We start from the raw sequence: 22,096 nt of genomic DNA, 5'->3' as shown, positions 1-22,096 counted from the left end.
TTCATGGCAAATAGATGGAGAAACAGTGGAAAACAGTGAGAGACTTTATTTTTGGGGGCTCCAAAATGACTGCAGATGGTGACTGCAGCCATGAAATTAAAAGATGCTTGCTCCTTGGAAGAAAATTTATGACCAACTTAGACAGCATATTAAAAAGCAGAGACATTACTTTGCCAACAAAGGTCCGTCTAGTCAAGGCTGTGGTTTTTCCAGTGGTCATGTATGGATGTGAGAGTTGGACTGTGAAGAAAGCTGAGTGCCGAAGAATTGATGCTTTTGAACTGTGGTGTTGGAGAAGACTCTTGAGAGTCCCTCGGACTGCAAGGAGAGCCAACCAGTTAATCCTAAAGGAAATCAGTCTTGAATATTCATTGGAAGGACTGATGCTGAAGCTGAAACTCCAATGCTTTGGCCACCTGATGCAAAGAGCTGACTCATTTGAAAAGAACCTCATGCTTGGAAAGATTGAAATGGGAGGAGAAGGGGACGACAGAGGATGAGATGGTTGGATGGCATCACCAACCTAATGGACATGAGTTTGAGTAAACTCTGTCAGTTGGTCATGGACTGGGAGGCCTGGTGTGCTGCAGTCCATGGGGTTGCAAAGAGTTGGACAGGACTGAGCGACTGAACTGAAGTTAACTGTCTTAATGACTAGTATGAGTTATACTAAGAAATAATCTTCCAGTTTAGAATTCTTAGGTGTTTAGAAATAACTCACAGAGACACAGAATTTCCAAGCTGGTGCTGAGCTCTTTGTGTTCAGTTTCCTTAACTGGATACTTCTCAAGTCATAAAAATTGTTTATGGTGTCTTGTGTATATGTATGGTATTCTTAGCCATACATGTGAAGCTCTAATTTTACAATAAAGTGGAGTTATATTTTTAATTTGTAGATTTTTTTGGTATTATAATCTTACTTTTAATATTGTTAAAGATAGAATAGATTGCTAAATCTTATCTTTTGTTCCAGCTGAGAGTTCTTATAATTAAATCTTTGGTTTTTTCCAAGGACAAACTAGTCTTTCAGTGGTGTTTCCTGTTTTAGTAATGATATGTTTCTCTTGTGATTAAACACATTTCAATACCTTAGACTTGTCTCAGTTGTAAAGAATTTGATTAGGTGTTGCAGAAAATAGAGTTCATTTTCCCAGATGAGTTGTCACAGCAACCAGCATTGTGAAGGAAATAGTGGGAACAAGTAAGTCAACCACTGCTTTAGTAGTCAGAGTTGAGAGGTCACTTCTTTGGGGAAGTGAAATTAGGGCTGATGAATTGGCCTCCTTCTTGCTTAGTAAGCCAGTGTGTCATTACAGCAGAAAAGGGCGTAAGTCCATCATGAATATTATGCTTATATTGTATGATTTTTAAAAACAAAGATTATTGACATATCATGAAATATTCAGTGTACTTAAAAAATCCTGTTAAATGTCAAACACTGTGCTAGCGTGGGAAGTACAAAGAGGAAAAAAAGTAGTTATCTTTTTAGGGAGATTTTACTGTCTAATAGGAGAGGAAAATGTGAAAAAATAATTACAAGGCTGTATTAGAAGTGCTAAAATAGAGGTAACTCAAGTGTAGAGAATGCTTAAAGCAAGGGATGATCACATCTGTCTCAGGTATGTATTAGAGAAGACTTTGCAGAGGAGCCCTTGAACCTGGAAAGATGAATCAGGTTTGCTTGGAGAACAGGAAGATGCCATTCTAGGCTGAGAGGACACCTTGTGAAGACACGTGGGGGAATACTTGCTAAAGGAAGGGAGGAAGGAAGTTTAATAAACCTGAAAAAGAAGATAGGGGTTCTCTCTCTTGCAGTGACTTTTAAGGGCTTTCTATGACTCTTCTTTCAGTGGTTCACCAACCAATTACGAGACAATATGAATAGATTTATTGTTTACAGGAATTGGAAGTGGTTGAAACAAAAGACTTGAAGCTAAATGAAGACTTTGTTGAGTTATCTACTTGAGAAATGATACAGGGGGTAGAGTGGAGTAAAAGAGGATGGGTCATAGGAGGCAGAAACAATAGGATTAATTGGTTTATCAATTAAACCAATAGGCCAAGTTTTTCCTTGGATGTTTGCATGGGCAGTAATGTCATTCACTCAAATGGAATTGTAAGAGGAAATGAATATCAGAGCTAGGCTGGGCTATATAATCAGTTTAGTTTTGCATGTATAGATTTTTGTGGTGCCTGTCAAACACTGGAAGTGCTAGAGAAATCTGTGAATTGTAAACTTGCAGGTAGAAGTGGAAGTTGAGCTTAAATGAAGTAGTGTATGGAGAATGAGAGGGAAAGAAGGCTAAGAAGAGATCCTTTTCCTTTCTTATGGAGAATGCCCCCTTTTAGGGCTCAGCAGAGGGAGAACACTTACAGGTGACTGAGAAGAAGCTGGGCGAGAACCAAGGAAGCATAGTACCAAAAGCTCAGGGGAGGAGAGAGATGAAGGTTACAAATATATGTTAATATTTGTGTAGAGTGGTGGTTTATGTGGAGACCTAATGTTTCTTATGTAGTTGTAATCTCTAATTTTGGCTGTATTATCTCGTTTATAAATATTAAATTTATTATTTGGAATTCATCCATAGAAACCATATGTGTATGTACGTGTATTTAAGCACACTATCTGCACACTACAGATATGTGTTCCTACTATAACTACTCATCACGTAAAACAGCCCAGAGAGTTGGAATTATCCTCAGTTTACAGATAATAAAACTAGGATAATTTGCCCAAGGACACATGGCCAGTACAGAGCTTGAATTCAAATCTAGGACTTCCTTAGTCCTACTGGACAGTGTTGCCTGTTTATTGAAATCACAGTTCACTTCAGTTCAGTTCAGTCGCTCAGTCATGTCTGACTCTTTGCGACCCCATGAATCACAGCACACCAGGCCTCCCTGTCCATCACCAACTCCCGGAGTTCACCCAAACTCCTGTGCATCGAGTCGGTGATGCCATCCAGCCATCTTATCCTCTTTTGTCCCCTTCTCCTCCTGTCCTCAGTCCCTCCCAGCATCAGGGTCTTTTCCAATGAGTCAACTCTTTGCATGAGGTGGCCAAAGTATTGGAGTTTTGGCCTCAGCATCAGTCCTTCCAATGAACATGCAGGACTGGTCTCCTTTAGGATGGACTGGTTGGATCTCCTTGCAGTCCAAGGGACTCGCAAGAGTCTTCTCCAGCACCACAGTTCAAAAGCATCAATTCTTTGGCACTCAGCTTTCTTCACAGTCCAACTCTCACATCCATACATGACCACTGGGAAAACCATAGCCTTGAGTAGGCTGGAAGAAGCACAAGCTGGAATCAAGATTGTCGGGAGAAATGTCAGTAACCTCAGATATGCAGATAACACCACCCTTATGGCAGAAAGTGAAGAGGAACTAAAAAGCCTCTTGATGAAAGAGGAAAGTGAAAAAGTTGACTTAAAGCTCAACATTCAGAAAACGGAGATCATGGCATCTGGTCCATCACATCATGGGAAATAGATGGGGAAACAGTGGAAATAGTGTCAGACTTTATTTTTCTGGGCTCCAAAATGACTGCAGATGGTGATTTCAGCCATGAAATTAAAAGACGCTTACTCCTTGGAAGGAAAGTTATGACCAACCTAGATAACATATTAAAAAGCAGAGATATTACTTTGCCAACAAAGGTCCGTCTAGTCAAGGCTATGGTTTTTCCAGTGGTCAGCACACCTATAAATGAGTGATTTTCTCATTTCTCCACCCTTTTATAAATGTAGGTATAACTTTAGAACTTTAAAATGTGTCATTCCAGAAAAAATTGTCTATTCCTTTTGCTGTTGTTATTCAAAATTTTAATAATATTCTTTCTTGGTATAATTGCTTTTCAACTTTTAAAATCTCATGCACATGTGTGTGCGTGCTCAGTCACTTCAGTCGTGTCTGACTCTGTGACCCCAGAGGTAACCCGCCAGGCTCCTCTGTCTATGGGATTTTCCAGGCAAGATTACTGGAGTGGTTGTCATGCCCTTCTCCAGGGATCTTCCTGACCCAGGGATCAGATGCTTGTCTCCTGCATCTCCTGCATCGCAGGTGGATTCTTTACCACTTGGCTACCAGGGAAGCCTGTCATGAGCATATTTGGTGTTTATTACATTTTTCCATTATTTTTTGGTTTTTAACTTTTTGATATGATCAAAAGTTCTCCTCATCCTACATCTACTAATGTCAATATTTGCTCCCTTGGCAGTGAAGAGCATGGTCTCCTAACCAGTGGACCACCAGGGAATTCTCAAAGATATTTTTATTGCTAAATAAATTTTAGAGTTTACTCTTATTGATATATCTCAGACTGAATTTTGCAAACACAGTGAATTAAATAAACATAGTGAAAAGTATTGATTGGTATTGGCTTGTTCTGCTTCCTATTGAAGTTATCTGCAATTTCCAGGATTGTTTCTGAAAGATAGATGCACCTCCTTAGATATGTTATCATCCTTTAGTTCTCATTAAAGCTAATACCAAAGACTCTTGTCATATATTAATACCTTTAGAAGATGCAACAGGGTTATAATCTCAGTTCTTCATAGGAATGGAAAAGGGATTTGTGTTACAAAAGGAATTTTATACTTTTCTTTTAATCATTAAAACCTCAAGGAGAACTGAAGTGGTAGAAAAAACTAAGAAGTAGGAAATTTTGAAGTTGGATTCCCTGGTGGCTCATATGGTAAAGAATCTGCCGGCGTTGTGGGAAACCCAGGTTTGATCCCTGGGTTGGGAAGATCCCCTGAAGAAGAGAATGGCAACCCACTCCAGTATTCTTGCCTGGGGAATCCCATGGACAGAAGAGCCTATCAGGCTACAAATCCCCTGGATAGAGGAGGGCTACTCCATGGGGTGGCAAAGACGTGTGGCAAAGTCACACGACTGAGTGACTGTCAGTGTCATCAGGAATCTTGAATTCTGTTCTTAGCTTTGCTAATAAATATTTAGGGTGACCTGGCAAGGTACTTCCTTTTCTGGGCCTACTTCCTCATCTGTAGAATAAGGGACTATGAGAAAATGAAAAGTTTTCTTCTAACGTTTGTGTTTCTTGAATTATGATAAAGTCTAGGAAATTAGACATTTGCAACATTACTTTTATGCTGGCCATGGTTTCAGTGTAAAGCAGGTTAGTAAAATTGCCATGTCTATGCTTTTGATTAAATCAAAGCTTCAAGTTAATTGACTTTTGTCTTGAAAAGAGATAGTAAAAAGAGACCTTTTATTCACTTAAAAACTTAGATAAGAATGCAAAATTCCCCACTTGGCAGCTTGAGTTAATATTTCTGCTAGAGGATTGTTTTTTTAAACACTTCTTGGTTTTAGACACTTTTTAAAAAAATGATGAATTATATATATACTTCATAAAAATCTTATGTAAAATCGAGTTGAAATAAAATAAGAATAACCAGTATATCGTTATCATATTATTTCACTGCTAAAAATGTCTCTAGTTCTTATTGTTATCAATGGAACCAGGTTACTAGAAAAACTGAAAATTTGGGAAACTTGTCTCAAAACAGTGGATAACTATATTATCTACCTTACAGTTTTTATGAAAATAAATTGGGATAAATCTATGTAGGTGATTTAAATAGTGCTTGGCACTAATAAATACTCAGCTAATCTTAACCATTAATAGGATGAAGAAATTTTAAGAGAAGATTTAGACTACACATTGACTTATAGGCAGAAGATGAATAAGAATAAGGTGTTTAAATTCTTGTTTGTTATACAGAGATTAGATTGAAACAGTTGTAGGTACAGTGTTCAGCTCCTCCCCAGCCTCCCATTTCTTCTGCAGTGCCCCACAGAGTGGAACGTTTATTTTGTTCGTCTTATAGCTTCATGTCTTACAGATGATTTCTTCAAACTACTACCCCCACTAATATTACTAATACTTACATGGATGGATCTCAAGTTATTCTAAAGTATAGCTAATTTCTAAGTCACTTGCTCAGAGATACAAAATGTTGTTTAGTTTTGAGTATTTTAATTTAGAGAGTCAGTGACAACAGTATGTTTATGCCATTTGGCTTTTTTCTTTCTCTCTTTAGGAATTAATTCTAATCACATGTCAAAAAGTATTATCTGACTTTCTAGAAAGGGACTGTTGATTTATTTTAATTCAAATATTTTGAGTATTTAAGAGAGTAATTTAGTTCCAGTCCTTGTCATTTATACCAGAAAAAGGACATGTGATATGAAAGCAAAATTTAAAAATTTTTTCCCAAATAATTAAAAAATTGTAAACAATTCTTTTTCTAAATGTTGTAGCAGAATTTTGTCAAAAGTTGAGACTGATAGATTATTGTCATGGTATCTGTCATAGATTATTGTCAGAAGAAATGAAAATAGCAGAATAATTTTTCTAAATATTATTCTCATTTCCATTATTTTTTTCTTCATGTTGAGTCTAAAGATGAAATCACAATTAAATCTAAAAAATATTTAGGAGAAAAAAATTAGGTAAAGGAAGAACTTCACCTAACAGTGGTTTATATGGATGTTATTCTCCATATTACTCAGAGTAGGGTATTGAAGATAGTGAATTTTGGTTAGGAGATCACAGCAGAGAAAACTACAGGTTACCAAGATCAAGGCATAAAGCCAAGGAAAGGTAGATCTCTGACAGAAGATGAGGAAAACAAACCACTTTTGTATTAAGACTGAACATAAAAGAACAGTCCAAGTTCTGAATTTATTTGGATATGTATCTCAGTGAAAGTGAAAGTTGTGTCTGACTCTTTGTGACTCTATACAGCCCATGGAATTCTCCAGGCCAGAATACTGGAATGGGTAGCCTTTCCTTTCTCCAGGGTCTTCCCAACCCAGGGATCGAACCCAATTCCCCTGCATTGCAGGATTCTTTGCCAGCTGAGCCACAAGGGAAGCCCAAGAATACTGGAGTGGGTAGCGTATCCCCTCTCCAGGGGATCTTCCTGACCCAGAAATTGAACCAGGGTCTCCTGCATTGCAGGTGGATTTTTTACCAACTGAGCAATCAGGGAAGCCCTCAGAGTTTACCTTAAAAGAAAGCATGAAGTTGTTGGTACTTACACTTGGTGAATTATAAGGAAAGGAAACATTTTTTTAAAAATTACTAGAAAATTTGCCTGAATATTGTTCTGGACAAATTGTGTGAACTTTCTAATTACTTTTCCTTCAATTTATTTAGATCAGCTGTTCCATGTATTAGCCTTGCACATGCGACTTTATAGCATTGATTCTGAGTATAATCCTTGGAGAAAGCTCACACAGTTACTAGAAGAGATGAGTTCGCAGTAAGTATTATTGAAAGATTAAATTCAGTTAAAACTTTTTTGAAAATGATTAAGTATAAAAATAAGATTGAAGTTCATTTTAATATGTGAATTTTCCTTATGAGACAAAAATACATGATAAAAATTGAAAACAGTTTATTATATTTTTATACCATTTATGTACTAATTATTATTATTACTATTTATACTATTATACTTTATGTTAAATTTTCATAAAAATTCCTACTAAGTGAGAAAATCTTTTAAAGAATTTCATTGGTTTTTATATAGACAAAACATTCAGAGGCACATGATGGCCGGTTGTTCTTTTCATGTCATAATTGATCAAAGGGTTCAAGTAACCTTAGACTTATTCCTTCATTGTAAAGTTCCCCACAGCCTTTCGCCTTACGATGTTTGAAACCTATGATCAGTCTTGCCTTCATTAGGTACTACAGAATAGTGGTTTAAAAAAAGACACAAAAACCTGCTTTATGATTTATTAGCTAGAAACACACTAGTTTTAGAATCTGCTTTTTAAAAATAACACATGACAACCAAATTCCCACATCATTAAAATTTTTGAAATGATACACCTAATTTATTTACTCCTTATTTACAGAAATACAGAATCTGTACTTTATGCTACCACTTGTGTAATCAGTGGTAAACCATTTCTGAGGGAATTTGAATAATAGGTGAGGAAGTGGTGACCCCTAAATTTTTTTCTTCTTAAGAACTTTGAGCTTGTAAAGAAGAGATGCCAGGGAGACTTAAGAGGCAATAATAGGATTCATAGCATTAATGGAAGTTTATCTTTGGAGAGAAAGACAAGTATTAAAGAGATACTTGTAGAGAATGGAGATATTCAAAGAGCTGTCTTCCTTTGGCAGTCCCATAAGCATCATAGAAGCAGGGATTGTTTACTCACATGTATCCAATGCCTAGCCAACAGTTAAGTAATCGCCATTTTGCTGAATGACGAAGCCTTATAAAAGATTTCAGCAGTTTTTATTTATCCCAAATCTAGTCTGACATGTAGCTTCAGAATTTAGCTGATTCTGAATGCTTAAGATTTACTTTTGTTCTCTGACATGAAAAATTAAACCTGTGATCAAAAAATTTAAGTTTCTAAAGGAGTTTTAATTCTTTTAGAATGAAAAGAGCTACTCTATAATATATTCTGTGTATTTTATTGTATTATACATACCTTCAGTTCAGTTCAGTCGCTCAGTAGTGTCCGACTCTTTGCAACCCCATGAATTGCAGCATGCCAGGCCACCCTGTCCATCACCAACTCCCGGAGTTCACCCAGACTCACGTCCATCAAGTCAGTGATGCCATCCAGCCATCTCATCCTCTGTCATCCCCTTCTCCTCCTGCCTCCAATCCCTCCCAGCATCAGAGTCTTTTCCAATGAGTCAGTTCTTCACATGAGGTGGCCAAAGTATTGGAGTTTCAGCTTTAGCATCAGTCCTTCCAAAGAACACCCTGGACTGATCTTCTTTAGAATGGACTGGTTGGACCTCCTTGCAGTCCAAGGGACTCTCAAGAGTCTTCTCCAACACTTAGGTTTACTGTTTTGTCTTTTATAGTATATTTTAAGTTCTGCTTTGGTTATTATATCTTTTTTTTTAAACTTTGAAAATGTTAAAGCTTTTCTTTGAATTTTATATTAGTCCTAAAGTTGAAACTGGAGAGAGAAGGCAATGGCACCCCACTCCAGTACTCTTGCCTGGAAAATCCCATGGACGGAGGAACTTGGAAGGCTGCAGTCCATGGGGTCGCTGAGGGTCAGACACGACTGAGTGACTTCACTTTCACTTTTCACTTTCATGCATTGGAGAAGAAAATGGCAACCCACTCCAGTGTTCTTGCCTGGAGAATCCCAGGGACTGGGGAGCCTGGTGGGCTGCCGTCTATGGGGTCGCACAGAGTCGGACACGACTGAAGCGACTTAGCAGCAGCAGCAGCAAAGTTGAAACAACTTTTAACAAGAGATATTAACCATGCCTTTTCAATTTAACTTGTTTGTGAATTGATTTTTTTATAACACGAATATTTATTCTTTAATATGAAGTTTGTGATAGCGAGTATCCTAAGTGCCACCCCATTTGTAGTGAAGCTAATTCTCTTAAATTCCATTTAATATTTTGTTTGATTTCTGTAATTTGAGAGATCAGGAAGATTCACAATCAAGTTAATATGTCCCAATTGTTTAAGTTAGTAAGACCTAGTAAATTTTCTAGGTAATTTTTTCCTATTAGGCAGAATCAAAGAAATATGTGCCTAGAATATTATATTTTTAGGCAAAAATGTGGTCCTAACTTTTCTTTTTGAGATTTTTTAGTTGCTTACGAAAGTTTGATTTGTGTTTCACATATATGTGAAATATAAAGTGAGTTAGAAAGAAAATACAATACTGTCTAAAGTGATTATGCATTTTTCTTTTAGACTGGGAAATGAGGAACAACAGCCTGAGGTTCCAATTCTCTATCATGATGTTACATCCCTTTTGCTCATCCAGATCTTAATGATGCCTCAACCCTTACACAAAGGTATGTCTTTACAATTTAATCTTAGATTATATTGTATATATAATGAATATTCTAAAAATTACAGGCATAAATATAACATTCAGTCTGATGGAAATATTCTGAGATAAATAACATTGTAATCATGTATTTCTAAAGATGAGTGAAATAAAGAATTTTTCTTCCTTGTGGGTCTGTTTTTAGCTCTTTAGTCAATATTTAGGTAAAGATATGGGGGTTTGTGAAAAATAGAGCAAACTGTCAGCTTTAATGCCTTTACCTATCTACATGCATAGATATTTTCATATAGGAGTATCATAGAGTTATTAAAAATGTGATGACCCATTATTTTTAATTAGTGTTAATATCATACTATTAATTTTTACGTACTAATTTTTACTAGTATGATATTGATAGCATTCATAATTATTGCTCCCTAGTTGTATGAGTTTTAAGAGTTTTTAATATTTTTTGGATATTAAACCTGTCTGGATATATTATCTTCTTTCATTCAGTAGGCTACCTTTTTTGTTTTATTGGTAATTTCTTTGCTGTGCAAAAGCTTTTTAGTTTGATGGAGTCCCATTTATTTTTGCTTTTGTTTCCCTTGCCCGAGGAGACATATCCAAAAAAATATTGCTAAGAGTAATATCAAAGAATGTACTTGCCTTTGTTTTCTTCTAGAAGTTTTATGGTTTCAGGTCTTACATTTAAATCTTTAATCCATTTTCAAGTTTATTTTTGTATATGGTCAGAGAAGGTGGTCCACTTTAATACTTTGGCATGTAGCTTATTTTCAGTTTTCCCAGCACTGTTTGTTAAAAGAAGCTGTCTTTTCCCCAATCTTATATTCTTGCCTCCTTTGTCATAAGTTAATTAACCATATACATGTGGGTTTATTTCTGGGCAGGGAAGTCAGTTTGTTTACCAGTTTTCAGAAAAATAAGTAGGTTTTTTTTTTTCTTTCTTAGCATCCTCCAAAGGTGATTGCTTTTCTGTTTTTTATAATTATTATGAACTAATGAATTTTAGCAAATGAGATGTCTTTTAGTTCTTGTGTAGACTAATAACTGTTTAAACACTTGTGTTTGGTTTTAGTTGGCTTGTGTCCTGATAATATGACCCAAGCAATCTTTGGTAGCTTCTTCAAACTAAGGCATTTTAATCTGTGGTTTAGGTGTTCATTGGAAAAAACACATATTTAAATAAAACACTCACACCATTAGGTGATGTGCACAATTACTGAAAGTATGAAAAAACTCCTTGTAAGTTCAGAATGCTTTTATCCTAGACAAGTAGAGTTGAAATTTAATTTTTATTAAAATAGGCTAATATTTGATTAAATAGAATCTCTATACTTGATTGAAAATTAATTCTATCTCATATTAGGAAAGTATTTTGAGCTCCAGAGTATTGGAGAATGTTTATTGAAGTGCTGAAATTAGTTGTGTTCCTAGACTTCCTGGAAACCATTCTAGTAAAGATTATTAAGGTAGCCTTTTGTTTTGATCATAGACTTCCATAGTGACTCAGAATATTACATTCACATGATCTTTCTACTTCTGTTATTCCTTGAACATACCATACTGAAGAGGCAACTTTATCATTGCTACACATACCTTAAAAACATACTTGACATTGTCTTTAAGCAGTTAATCTATAGTTTGCACACAGAAATAAAGATTTCTTTCAGGTAATTTCACTGTTTTTGAAATGTCCCTTTTCCTCATTTCAAAAGTCTCAAAATAGCTTTGGTGGCCTAAAATGTTTAAGAAGTGTTTTTTGAATGGATTCAAGACGAAGACTGTTGGAGCTTTTATTCGTTTCTCCACATCCTTCCTTACATTATTAAAAGAGCTTAATTTGGAACTCCCTGCTGCCTAGTGGGCTTTCCTGGTAGCTCAGATGGTAAAGAATCCGCCTGCGATGTGGGAGACCTGGGTTGATCCCTGGGTTGAGAAGATCCCCTGGAGGAGGAAATGGCAACCCTCTCCAGTATTCTTGCCTGGAGAATCCCCATGGGCAGAGGAGCCTGGTGGGTTACAGTCCATGGGGTTGCAAAGAGTCAGACACGACTGAGTGACTAAGCACAGCACAGTGGCCTTCAAGGAATTCATGAATCTCTGAATGATGTAAAAAATTTCTATGTATATGTACATTTTTTATGAGAAGTTCCATAGCTCCTACCATATTTTCAAATGAATCTTGACCTCTAAAACTGAGCTATTTATAAATTCTCCTGAGAACACTTGGTCATAAAGCAAATAAATAGTTCTGTAATAAGGAATGGCAGTAAGAAAATTACTTTTGAGTAGTTGTAGAATCAGATACAGATTTTAATGGGGTGAGAAATGAGAGGGAGATGAGAGAACAGACATAGTGAGCAGAGAGTGATCAAGAGTGAATGTAGGGAGAAAATAGAGGCTGTATGTGGATATAATTCAGAGTTTTTTTTCTTTTTTCTTTTGAGCAGGTTTTGAGCATGTTTAAATGTTTGCCATTTCTCCCTTATTCACTTGATAACACCTGGTGCTCCTTTACTGGGAAGCCATTTTCTTGGCTGTCTCTTTTCCCCTTTCTCAAGTAGCTTGTTCATAGTTCTATTTCAATACTTGTCTCTTTGTCATAATAGTAGATTTTCTTTAATATTACTCTCTTGAGACTATCGATTCCTCCAGGACTTGCACCGTTTTGTGTGTCCCTTGTGCCTGCCTGGTACGTAAGGTACTCAGTAATATGCAGTGAAGGTGCTAAACCTCCAGTTATCTTATTTTCTGGTAAATTGCTTATTTTCTCTTGAAATTCAAGAAAGCGGTTACTTTACTTGAAATCTTTGTATCTTAAATTGTGATCACTTCTGTATAATGTTCTTTAGTAATGTTGGCAGTTTATTAAACCTAAACCTCAATTGCCCTGAAGTATACCCAAGGGAACAGCATTAACTACCTTATTCATTGTTAGATGGATGTGGGATCTTTTCCCAGTTCTGTGTTGATTAAGGCAAAGAAAGTCTTATTAAGCTGTTTGTGTTCATTACTCGTCAGAGGCAAAATAGGCTGAAGCTTATCACACGGAAAACCACATCACAAATTGTTTTTTGTTGTAGACTAGACATTTGAAGAGGATCAGAGCACAATAGTAACTCAGATCATAAAATGGAAGACTAAGAAGATTTGATATTTTCATGGATATGTGCAAAATGCTTTATGGAAGAGTATAATTTTTTTACCAAAAATATTCATGATAATTTTAGGAAAAGACTAAGTGTCTGATACTGTCTTCATTACATCATGTTTATTCTATGGTTTTTCACATTTGGGTTTTATTATTTTATATATACTCTATCTTGTCCTTAAAGAAACTTGGAGCATTTGGTATCACCTTAACTCTAAAACAGTTTATGGAAAGAAACTTTTGCAAACACTGCAGTCCTCTTTGTCTTCTTGTTTATCATCTACCCTAAGCCTGGTACTTGTAGTCAAGCCAGTAAATAAATGGGTGTTAGGTGAATAACTGTACCTTTCCAGGAGAGTATAGTTTCCCTGGATTACTTTTGCAAAACACAGCACAAATACCGTTGGATAGAGTGCATACTCACTAAGTACTTAGTTGTCAGATTTTTAAAAATTTCTTGTGTATTTTTGCCTTACCCACTGAAGAAAATCTGATGTACTCATATTTTGTTGTATCATTCCAGAGTCAAGCTGTCATTTCAGCCTAATGTCCATATTCTTTGAACTATATTACTGTTTCAGGATCTTTATCTTGATGAAAACAATCAGAAATATGAATAAAGATTTACATGTGATGTCTATTTAAAAAGTTGCTTCATTGCCTTCCCTGACGGCACAATGGTTAGGGGACTCGTGCTTCCATGCAGGAGGCATGGGTTTGATTCCTGGCCGGGGCACTAGGACCCCACATGCCACACGGTGTAGCCAAAAGAAAAAAATAAAATTGTATGTTTCAGTTGTTTTTTTTTTTTTTTTTTTAACAATGATGAATTGCATTCTGATAACAAAATGATGGCTTCATCTTCTGAAATAGTGTGATGAAATAGATGTGGCAGCTACTTAGTAGTTCAGTTCTCACACCAATTTAAATAAAGAATTCATTTTCATTTGTGATTCTAAGGAAAAATTCACTTTTTAAAGAGTTTCAGGCTTACATTTCTACCTTACCAAACTTATCTCAATGTGATCAGTACGGGCAACTTTAATTATTGAACCCTTGAAAGTGCCTTGTCTCCCCAACCCCTTCCCTTTTTCCTGTCATGCACTATAAAACTTAAAATATGTACCGTTGTTTAAAGTCTGTTTGCATCTAACACATTTTAAATTAATATCAATCTTCCTTTGTTTACTCTCAGGTGGTTTGATAGTGGATTTTTGTTTTTCTAAAAAAAAATTGAGAATGGATGTCCAGTTCTTTTTTCCTCCATTTTAAATTTTGGTTATTATATTTGAAGGGCTTTGCTCTCTTATTTTCAGAGAGGGCAGTGGCACCCCACTCCAGTACTCTTGCCTGGAGAATCCCATGGACGGAGGAGCCTGGTGGGCTGCAGTCCATGGGGTCGCGAAGGGTTGGACACGACTGAGCGACTTCATGTTCACTTTTCACTTTCCTACATTGGAGAAGGAAATGGCAACCCACTCCAGTATTCTTGCCTGGAGAATCCCAGGGACGGCGGAGCCTGGTGGGCTGCCGTCTATGGCATCGCACAGAGTCGGACACGACTGAAGTGACTTAGTAGCAGCAGCAGCAGCTCTCTATTTTAACTTTGGAAGATAATAACCTGTTGACTTAATATACACCTCAAATGAGCGATTCCTTTGTTTTTTCCCTAAGTTTCTAAAAGACGTTGATTTCACACATGGCAAGTATTCAGTAAATAAATATTTCTTAAATGAATGAGTGAACATGAGAACTTAAGTTTAATCTGTAACTTTAAACTGCCAGTTTAAATATTTTAGATATGATGATAATCAAGGTAGACAAAATATAAAAATGGGACTTTCCTATAACAAGAAGCTAAAATTATGCTGAAAGTGGCTGTTGTTTAAGTACATCATTTCTTTTAAATTAAAAATTAATTTCTGTAGTTTATAATGAGAAAAAACTATATGTGAGTAGTGTTTCTAGGCAGTATACTTGACTTCCTGGTTAAAATCATTTTGTTTGTGCTTAGTAGACAAATTCTGTTATTAAACATTTAATCATTATGAATTTTTAAAATTTTGATGATACCATCCTTTCCTATTCTTTGATGATTCCAAATATCTCCTGCCAGTCTACAGCTCCCTGGTGAGCTGCACTTGTACACATAATGTTACATATTCCTCAAACATATGTTTGAGGAATGTGTACATATTATACACTTGTATACATATTACACATGTATGTTACATGTGTACACATTCCTCATGTTACGTATTACACATGTTACACATATTACACATGTTACATATTCCTCAAACATATTATATGTTTGAGGAATGTGTACATATTATACACTTGTACACATAATGTTACATATTCCTCAAACTCAACATATATATTAATTCATCTTCTTCCCATCCATGCTTGCTCTCTTCCTCCATTTTCTATTTTAGTCAATACTACTACTGTTGATATTTACCCTTTGTAGAATGAGAGACTATCATTATTTTCTACCTTGAAAGCTGTACTGAATTCTATAATTTCTGTCATTTAAATATTTCTCTAATTCAGCCCATTCTTTTCAACAGCGCCTCTAATTTGACATGTGCTAGAGTGCTTTTGCTATCTGCTAATAGGTATTCTTGCCTCTAGTCTTGTTTTAGTGCCTTTCTCCTAAGAAGCAGCAGTATTTTAAAATTCAAATCTAATATTATCATTGTACTGCTTAAAATTACTTCTCATTGCCCAGTCTAAGTTCTGTAAATAAAAAACTTACAGATACGAAACAAGTAACATAGATAGTAATAATAATAACAGATATTTACTTATTGCCACTGCCAATCCACTGTTTTAAGCTGAACCATCATTTCACTTAACCCCTTTAAAGTAGGTGTTATTATCCACCTACTTTAACAGATGAAAAAGCAGAGTGTTTAACTAACTTGCCTAAGATCAGAAGAGTCAGAATTTAAACCTAAACAATTTAGGCTTCATAGCCGAAATCCATTGTTAACAATGATGTCTTTGGTTTGATATAATTGGGGATTGGGGACTGTGGCAAGTATGCTTGGCCCAAGAGGGCAGTTACTATTTAGCTCCAGATAATTGTCAGCATGTAAGAATGTGGGCCCAATACTGTCAGATCTTCCTATAAGTGGAAATCTGGACTTTTACAAGAAGTGTCCAATGTGTCCAATTTTTAAATGTCAGTAACTAAAAACAAAGCAAGATAAACATCTCTCCAGGTTGCATTCAGACAAGTAGCCTTCAGTTTACAACCTTTGGTCTTCAGCATACAGGTTACATTTCTAGCTTCATCTCTCATGGATCACTACTTACAGTCTAGTTACACTGGGCAGTTTACAGTACTCTTCCTATTGCTCACATCACACGCTGAACATACATATAGCCATCTGTTTCTCTCACTATCCAGACCCTAAGTTCTCATTGTCTGTAACCTGGCATGTGTTAGCTACCTAGGCATTGGGATGTTTAGAAATCTATTTAGAGGTAGCTTATAAGCACAAAGAGCATGAATGGACTCACATAACCATACTATAGGAATTGGAGTCCTAAGGATGATCAGAACCAGGGCTTCAGATGCTGGCAGAGTTCTTGCCATCTTGGATCTACCCTTCTAACTCTGTGGCTCTGCTTCATTCACTTTGGCCTTAGACAGTCTCTGCCGTAGACTAGGAACATGACGCCTGATATTTCCAGACTCACATCTTTACACCTTCCCTTTACCTCCAGTTTAAAAATCCCAAATAAGTACTCTGGCTCAGCTTACATCAAGTTCCCACCCCAACCCATTAGTATTGGTAAGAGACAGCATGTGTGTGTATGTATGCATATGTTTGCAGGCACACTGCACACATACACAGAAACACACACAAATTTCAAATCAGGCAAGATTCTTCCTTAGGGCATGATTTTAAGGTGTCATCTGACTAACTGAAGGCTCCAAAGAGGAAATGTTTTCATTTGTACAGAGACCCAGTGGAAGGATGCTGAATACTTCTTTTTAAAAGATCCGTCTTGCTATAATAAACAAACAAAAAAGATTGCAGGGGGCAGGTCATGCAGATAAACTGCTGTGCAGAAAAGAGTTCAGAAAGGAGAAGGCCTGACTGCTATCCTTTGAAAGACCTGCTTCCAAGGTCAGCCCTTGACTGGTATCTGGGATCTTTGATTTCAGGAGGGTTTCCATCATCCCACTGATAAAACTGGCTCTCTATGCCCAAACTGTACAGACAGTGTAGTTTATGATGAATGTACTTGTTTTCTTCCTGGGAGGTATGTGCCAGGCCGTGGGTACCTCTGTGTGATCAGCTCCCAATAAAAACCTTGGGCAGAGCCTCTTAATGAATTCGCGGGTTTGTATTTCAGACATACTGTCCCAGCACCTTGATGGACACATCCTGTGTTACTCTGCAGGAAGAGGACTCCTGAAAGTTTCCTCTGAACTTCACCCAATATGCCTTTTTCTTTTCCTTTGTATTTTTTGCTGTAATAAATCATAAGACTATCTGCTGTCTTGTGAGTCTTCCTAGTGAATCGTCAAGTCTCAAAGTGGTCTTAGGAACCCCTGACACAACTATTTAGGCTGAAATTAATAGGTGTGGGCAAGAAATGATGGACGCATGGTCCACGGTGTTGGGACTCATTTGAAAGATATTTAAAAAGAATTGATGGGATTTGGTGATTGTTTTACTGTGGGGAGAAAGACATAGGAAAGTATCAAGGATGTCTACAAGTTTCTTAATTTAACAACTGATTAAGTGGTAGTAGCCGTTTACTAGGGTAGTAGCATAATATAATAGGAATAACTGAAGGATTCAAGTTCAGATGTGAGTGGTTATTAGCTTTGTTATCACAAGCACATCTTTTGAAGCTCAGTTATCCAGCTGAGACTGTTACGAAGATTGAAAGGAGACATTTGAAAAAATTTTTTATGTTATTAGGTGTATATAAATGTTCGTTATGATGGTTAAGTTACCATTTTTTTAAGTACCTAATGTGTGCCAGGCATTTTGTGTATTGTTACCACTATTTTTGCATTATAACAGTTTTCATTGTTTTAAAATTCAGAGTAGTTAAAATATTGGGATTTTATTCTTTTCTTTTTTACTTTAGAAGGTCTGTATTGTACTACTCATCATATGATATTGGAAGCAGGTAAATTGTTGGTTTTTAGACTCCCAGGCCTGGTTATTAAGCACACGATGTGCAGTAAGGAGATTTGCCAAGATTACAGCATTATTCTGAGGTTGAGACAGAGCACACTTCCCACTGTGCTAAAAGCCTCTTATTTGTATATTATGTAGATGAATAAAGGAAATTTGATTCCATAATTTCAGGTCTGTTGGGTCACAAATACAATACCACATTTTATTGTTGAACAACAGCCAGTTACACATGCAAGGAAAGGCATGTATTTGTGAGGTTATCTTGAGTATAAGATGTCTAGATTTCAAAGAAATAATGATCTTCTCTTTCTCTCATAGACCACTTCACCTGCATTGTGAAGGTGCTTTTTACCCTACTGTATACACAAGGTCTTGTGGCACTTTCAGTTAAATGCAATGAGGAAGATAGGTCAGCCTGGAAACACACAGGAGCCCTCAAAAAGGTTAGTGTCATGTCTAAATTTATCATTTAGTAGTTTGGTGAACTCATTTAAATTGGTGGTATGAATGAATGAGATTAGGTGTTTGAAAAGCAAAGTGAATTGTTAACAGTATTTTAATTGGAGATGGAGCACCGTCAGGTTAAAAAAGTTTAAAATGTTTTCCTTGCAGAGTGAGGTCTTTTTTGTCTATCTATAAACCTTGGCCTTTCCCTTTTTGTATCTGGACAGTTTTGTTTTGCTTTTGCTGCCAGCCTTAAACTTCCAGAAGTTATAAAACGTACATCATCATAGTTGGCAAGTAATAAAATGTATGTAGGCTTAACTGTTTTACTTATCTGTCATCTTTTCTTCTCCTTGCCTCATTCCCAGTCACAATCCAAAGATCACTTTTGACTCACTACTTGTAGATTTAAAAATCCTTCCCTTTTCTTGGGGCTTCCCCTCGGGCTCAGAGGGTAAAGAATCCACCTGCAATGCAGGAGACACAGGAGATGCAAGTTCTATCCCTGGGTCTGGAAGATCCTCTGGAGTTCAGTTCAGTCCAGTCACTCAGTCGTGTCCCACTCTTTGCGACCCCATGGATTCTTGCACGCCAGGCCTCCCTGTCCATCGCCAGCTCCCAGAGTTTACTCAAACTCATGTCCATTGAGTCAGTGATACCATCCAACCATCTTATCCTCTGGCATCCCCTTCTCCTCCTGCCTTCAGTCTTTCCCAGCATCTGGGTCTTTTCCACTGAGTCAGTTCTTCGCATCAGGTAGCCAAAGGATTGGAGTTTCAGTTTCAGCTTTAGCATCAGTCCTTTCAATGAATATTCAGGACTGATTTCCTTTAGGATGTACTGGTTGGATCTCCTTGCAGTCTGAGGACTTTCAAGAGTCTTCTCCAACACCACAGTTCAGAAGGATCAATTCTTCGGCACTCAGCTTTCTTTTAGTCCAACTCTCACATCCATACATGACTACTAGAAAAACCATAGCTTTGACTAGATGGACCTTTGTTGGCAAAGTAATGTCTCTGCTTTTTAAATGCTGTCTAGGTTGGTCATAACTTTTGTTCCAAGGAGCAAGCATCTTTTAATTTCATGGCTGCAGTGACCACCTGCAATCATTTTGGAGCCTCCCAAAATAAAGTCTCTTACTGTTTGTACTGTTTTCCCATCTATTTCCCATGAAGTGATGGGACTGGATGCCATGATCTTAGTTTTTTGAATGTTGAGCTTTAAGCCAACTTTTTCACTCTCCACTTTCACTTTCATCAAGGGGCTTTTTAGTTCCTCTTCACTTGCTGTCATAAGGGTGGTATCATCTGCATATCTGAGGTGATTGATATTTCTCTTGGCAATCTTGATTCCAGCTTGTGCTACATCCAACCTGGCATTTCTCATTTTGAACTCTGCATATAAGTTAAATGAGCAGGGTGACAATATACAGCCTTGATGTACTCCTTTGCTGATTTAGAACCAGTCTGTTGTTCTATGTCCAGTTCTAACCATTGCTTCCTTACTTGCATACAGATTTCTCAGGAGGCAGGTCAGGTGGTCTGGTATTCCCATCTCTTTAAGAATTTCCACAGTTTATTGTGATCCACATAGTCAAAGGCTTTGGCATAGTCAATAAAGCAGAAGTAGATGTTTTTCTGGAACTCTCTTGCTTTTTCGATGATCCAGCGGATGTTGGCAATTTGAACTCTGGCTCCTTTGCCTTTTCTAAATCCAGCTTGAATATCTGGAAGTTCATGGTTCACGTACTGTTGAAGCCTGGCTTGAGGAATTTTGAGCATTAGTTTACTAGTGTGTGAGATGAATGCAGTTGTGCAGTAGTTTGAGCATTCTTTGGCATTGCTTTTGTTTGGGATCCCTCTCCTGGAGTTATACCTTTTTAAAAACTACTTTTTCCCCATGTTTAAGAATTATGTGAACAATTTAGAAAAATTGTGCAAGTTTAGTTAAATGTAAGTATTTTCAATGGCTTGAAGACAAATGAGATGTGTACTGTTGAACCAAAAAACTGAGTGAGTAGTTTGACTTAGACACAGGTGAAATAAGAAGAATGCATGCTCAGTCACTAAGTTCTGTCTCACTCCTGCAACCTACTTCCTTGTTTATTTGGGAAAGTTGGCAGGAAAAAATAATAAGTGTCGTGAAAATTGAAACTTTTCTTTGTTCTGTAGACTCTTTTTTTAAAAAGAAGTATTTTTGGTTGGTTTATAGACTTTTTAGAGAAGTTTTAAATCACATTGAAAAGTTTCTGTTAAAATCATATCTACTGGTATTAAAGAAGAGAAAACCAGTTATAGATACATGAAATATATTCAGTATAACCTTCACTTTTATCACTAGTCTTCCTAAATCATGATGATATATCCAGAAATTTACTGTAGTATCATCATGAAGTTTGTTATATCTTAATTTAGAAATACTGGTTGTTGGACATTGAACCTGAGTATGAGGCTAAGCTTCTGCCACTGAATAGAGATACTACTTTTTTGTTCAAGACATAAAACTCTGAGAACCTCAACCTTCTCATAGGTAAATGAGAAGTTTATAACATATGCTATATAAGGGCCCCTCTGTTTCTAAAATTCTCTTTAAAATTCCTAAATAACAAAATGAGTTTTTGTCTTGTCCTTCAGTGGTTTTTCCTTCTTGCTTCTAGCTGATTCTTGGATAATTTGCCTCCTACAGTTCTTTCTTTCTTCTAAATATTTTTGTTTCCCTAAATGTACTCTAACCTGATATTTTGGATTATTTATATTCAAATCAGATATAACTGGTTTCTATGCTGTGCCATTGTTGAAATTTTTTTCAGTAAGTTTTCTAATCATGAAAAAGTATAAATTTAAACATTTTCTCATATAATTTGGTTCTAAATCTGTTCATCTGACTTTTCTCTAAAATGAGACCTGCTGCTGCTGCTAAGTCGCTTCAGTCGTGTCCAATTCTGTGCGACCCCAGAGACGGCAGCCCACCAGGCTCCCCTGTCCCTGGGATTCTCCAGGCAAGAACACTGGAGCGGGTTGCCATTTCCTTCTCCAATGCATGAAAGTGAAAAGTCAAAGTGAAGTCGCTCAGTCATGTCCGACTCTTAGCGACCCAATGGACTGCAGCCTACCAGGCTCCTCCATCCATGGGATTTTCCAGGCAAGAGTACTGGAGTGGGATGCCATTGCCTTCTCCAAAAATGGGACGTACTGACAGAAAATTAGACAATTGTAAATCTATGATGAAAGGAACATGAAGTAATTTAGGTAACTGTTCTGTCAGTTTTCTCACTTTGATCATTGTTAACTGTTTTTAAAAATGCTTAATAAAACATTTAATATGAAGCAGATTCTTATCAGAACATAAATTAGAAATTTATAGCTATATAAATTGCTTTTGGTTTGCCACATTATTGGCTTTTCCTACCATAGATCTAAGCATAAATGTACTTTTTAGGTACATAAACATATATCCCACAGTGCTTGCTCAGTTCTTATATTTTACTATTTTAAAAAAA

General features: G+C 36.6%; 1 protein-coding gene across 1 annotated transcript in view; it reads left to right on the top strand.

The window, feature by feature from the left end:
- UBR3 (ubiquitin protein ligase E3 component n-recognin 3) overlaps nucleotides 1-22,096 on the top strand; it is a 205,850-nt gene that overhangs the window by 171,808 nt on the left and 11,946 nt on the right. Inside the window, exons 31-33 of the mRNA XM_070803519.1 lie at nucleotides 7,187-7,292; nucleotides 9,726-9,829; nucleotides 18,472-18,596. Coding sequence (XP_070659620.1) covers nucleotides 7,187-7,292; nucleotides 9,726-9,829; nucleotides 18,472-18,596 — 335 coding nt within the window. The remainder of the gene's footprint in view (nucleotides 1-7,186; nucleotides 7,293-9,725; nucleotides 9,830-18,471; nucleotides 18,597-22,096) is intronic.

The sequence above is a fragment of the Bos indicus genome, chromosome 2, assembly GCF_029378745.1.
Source record: "Bos indicus isolate NIAB-ARS_2022 breed Sahiwal x Tharparkar chromosome 2, NIAB-ARS_B.indTharparkar_mat_pri_1.0, whole genome shotgun sequence".
Taxonomy (NCBI): domain Eukaryota; kingdom Metazoa; phylum Chordata; class Mammalia; order Artiodactyla; family Bovidae; genus Bos; species Bos indicus.
Note: the sequence above shows the minus strand (reverse complement) of the source record. Positions and strands in the feature narration are given on the sequence as shown.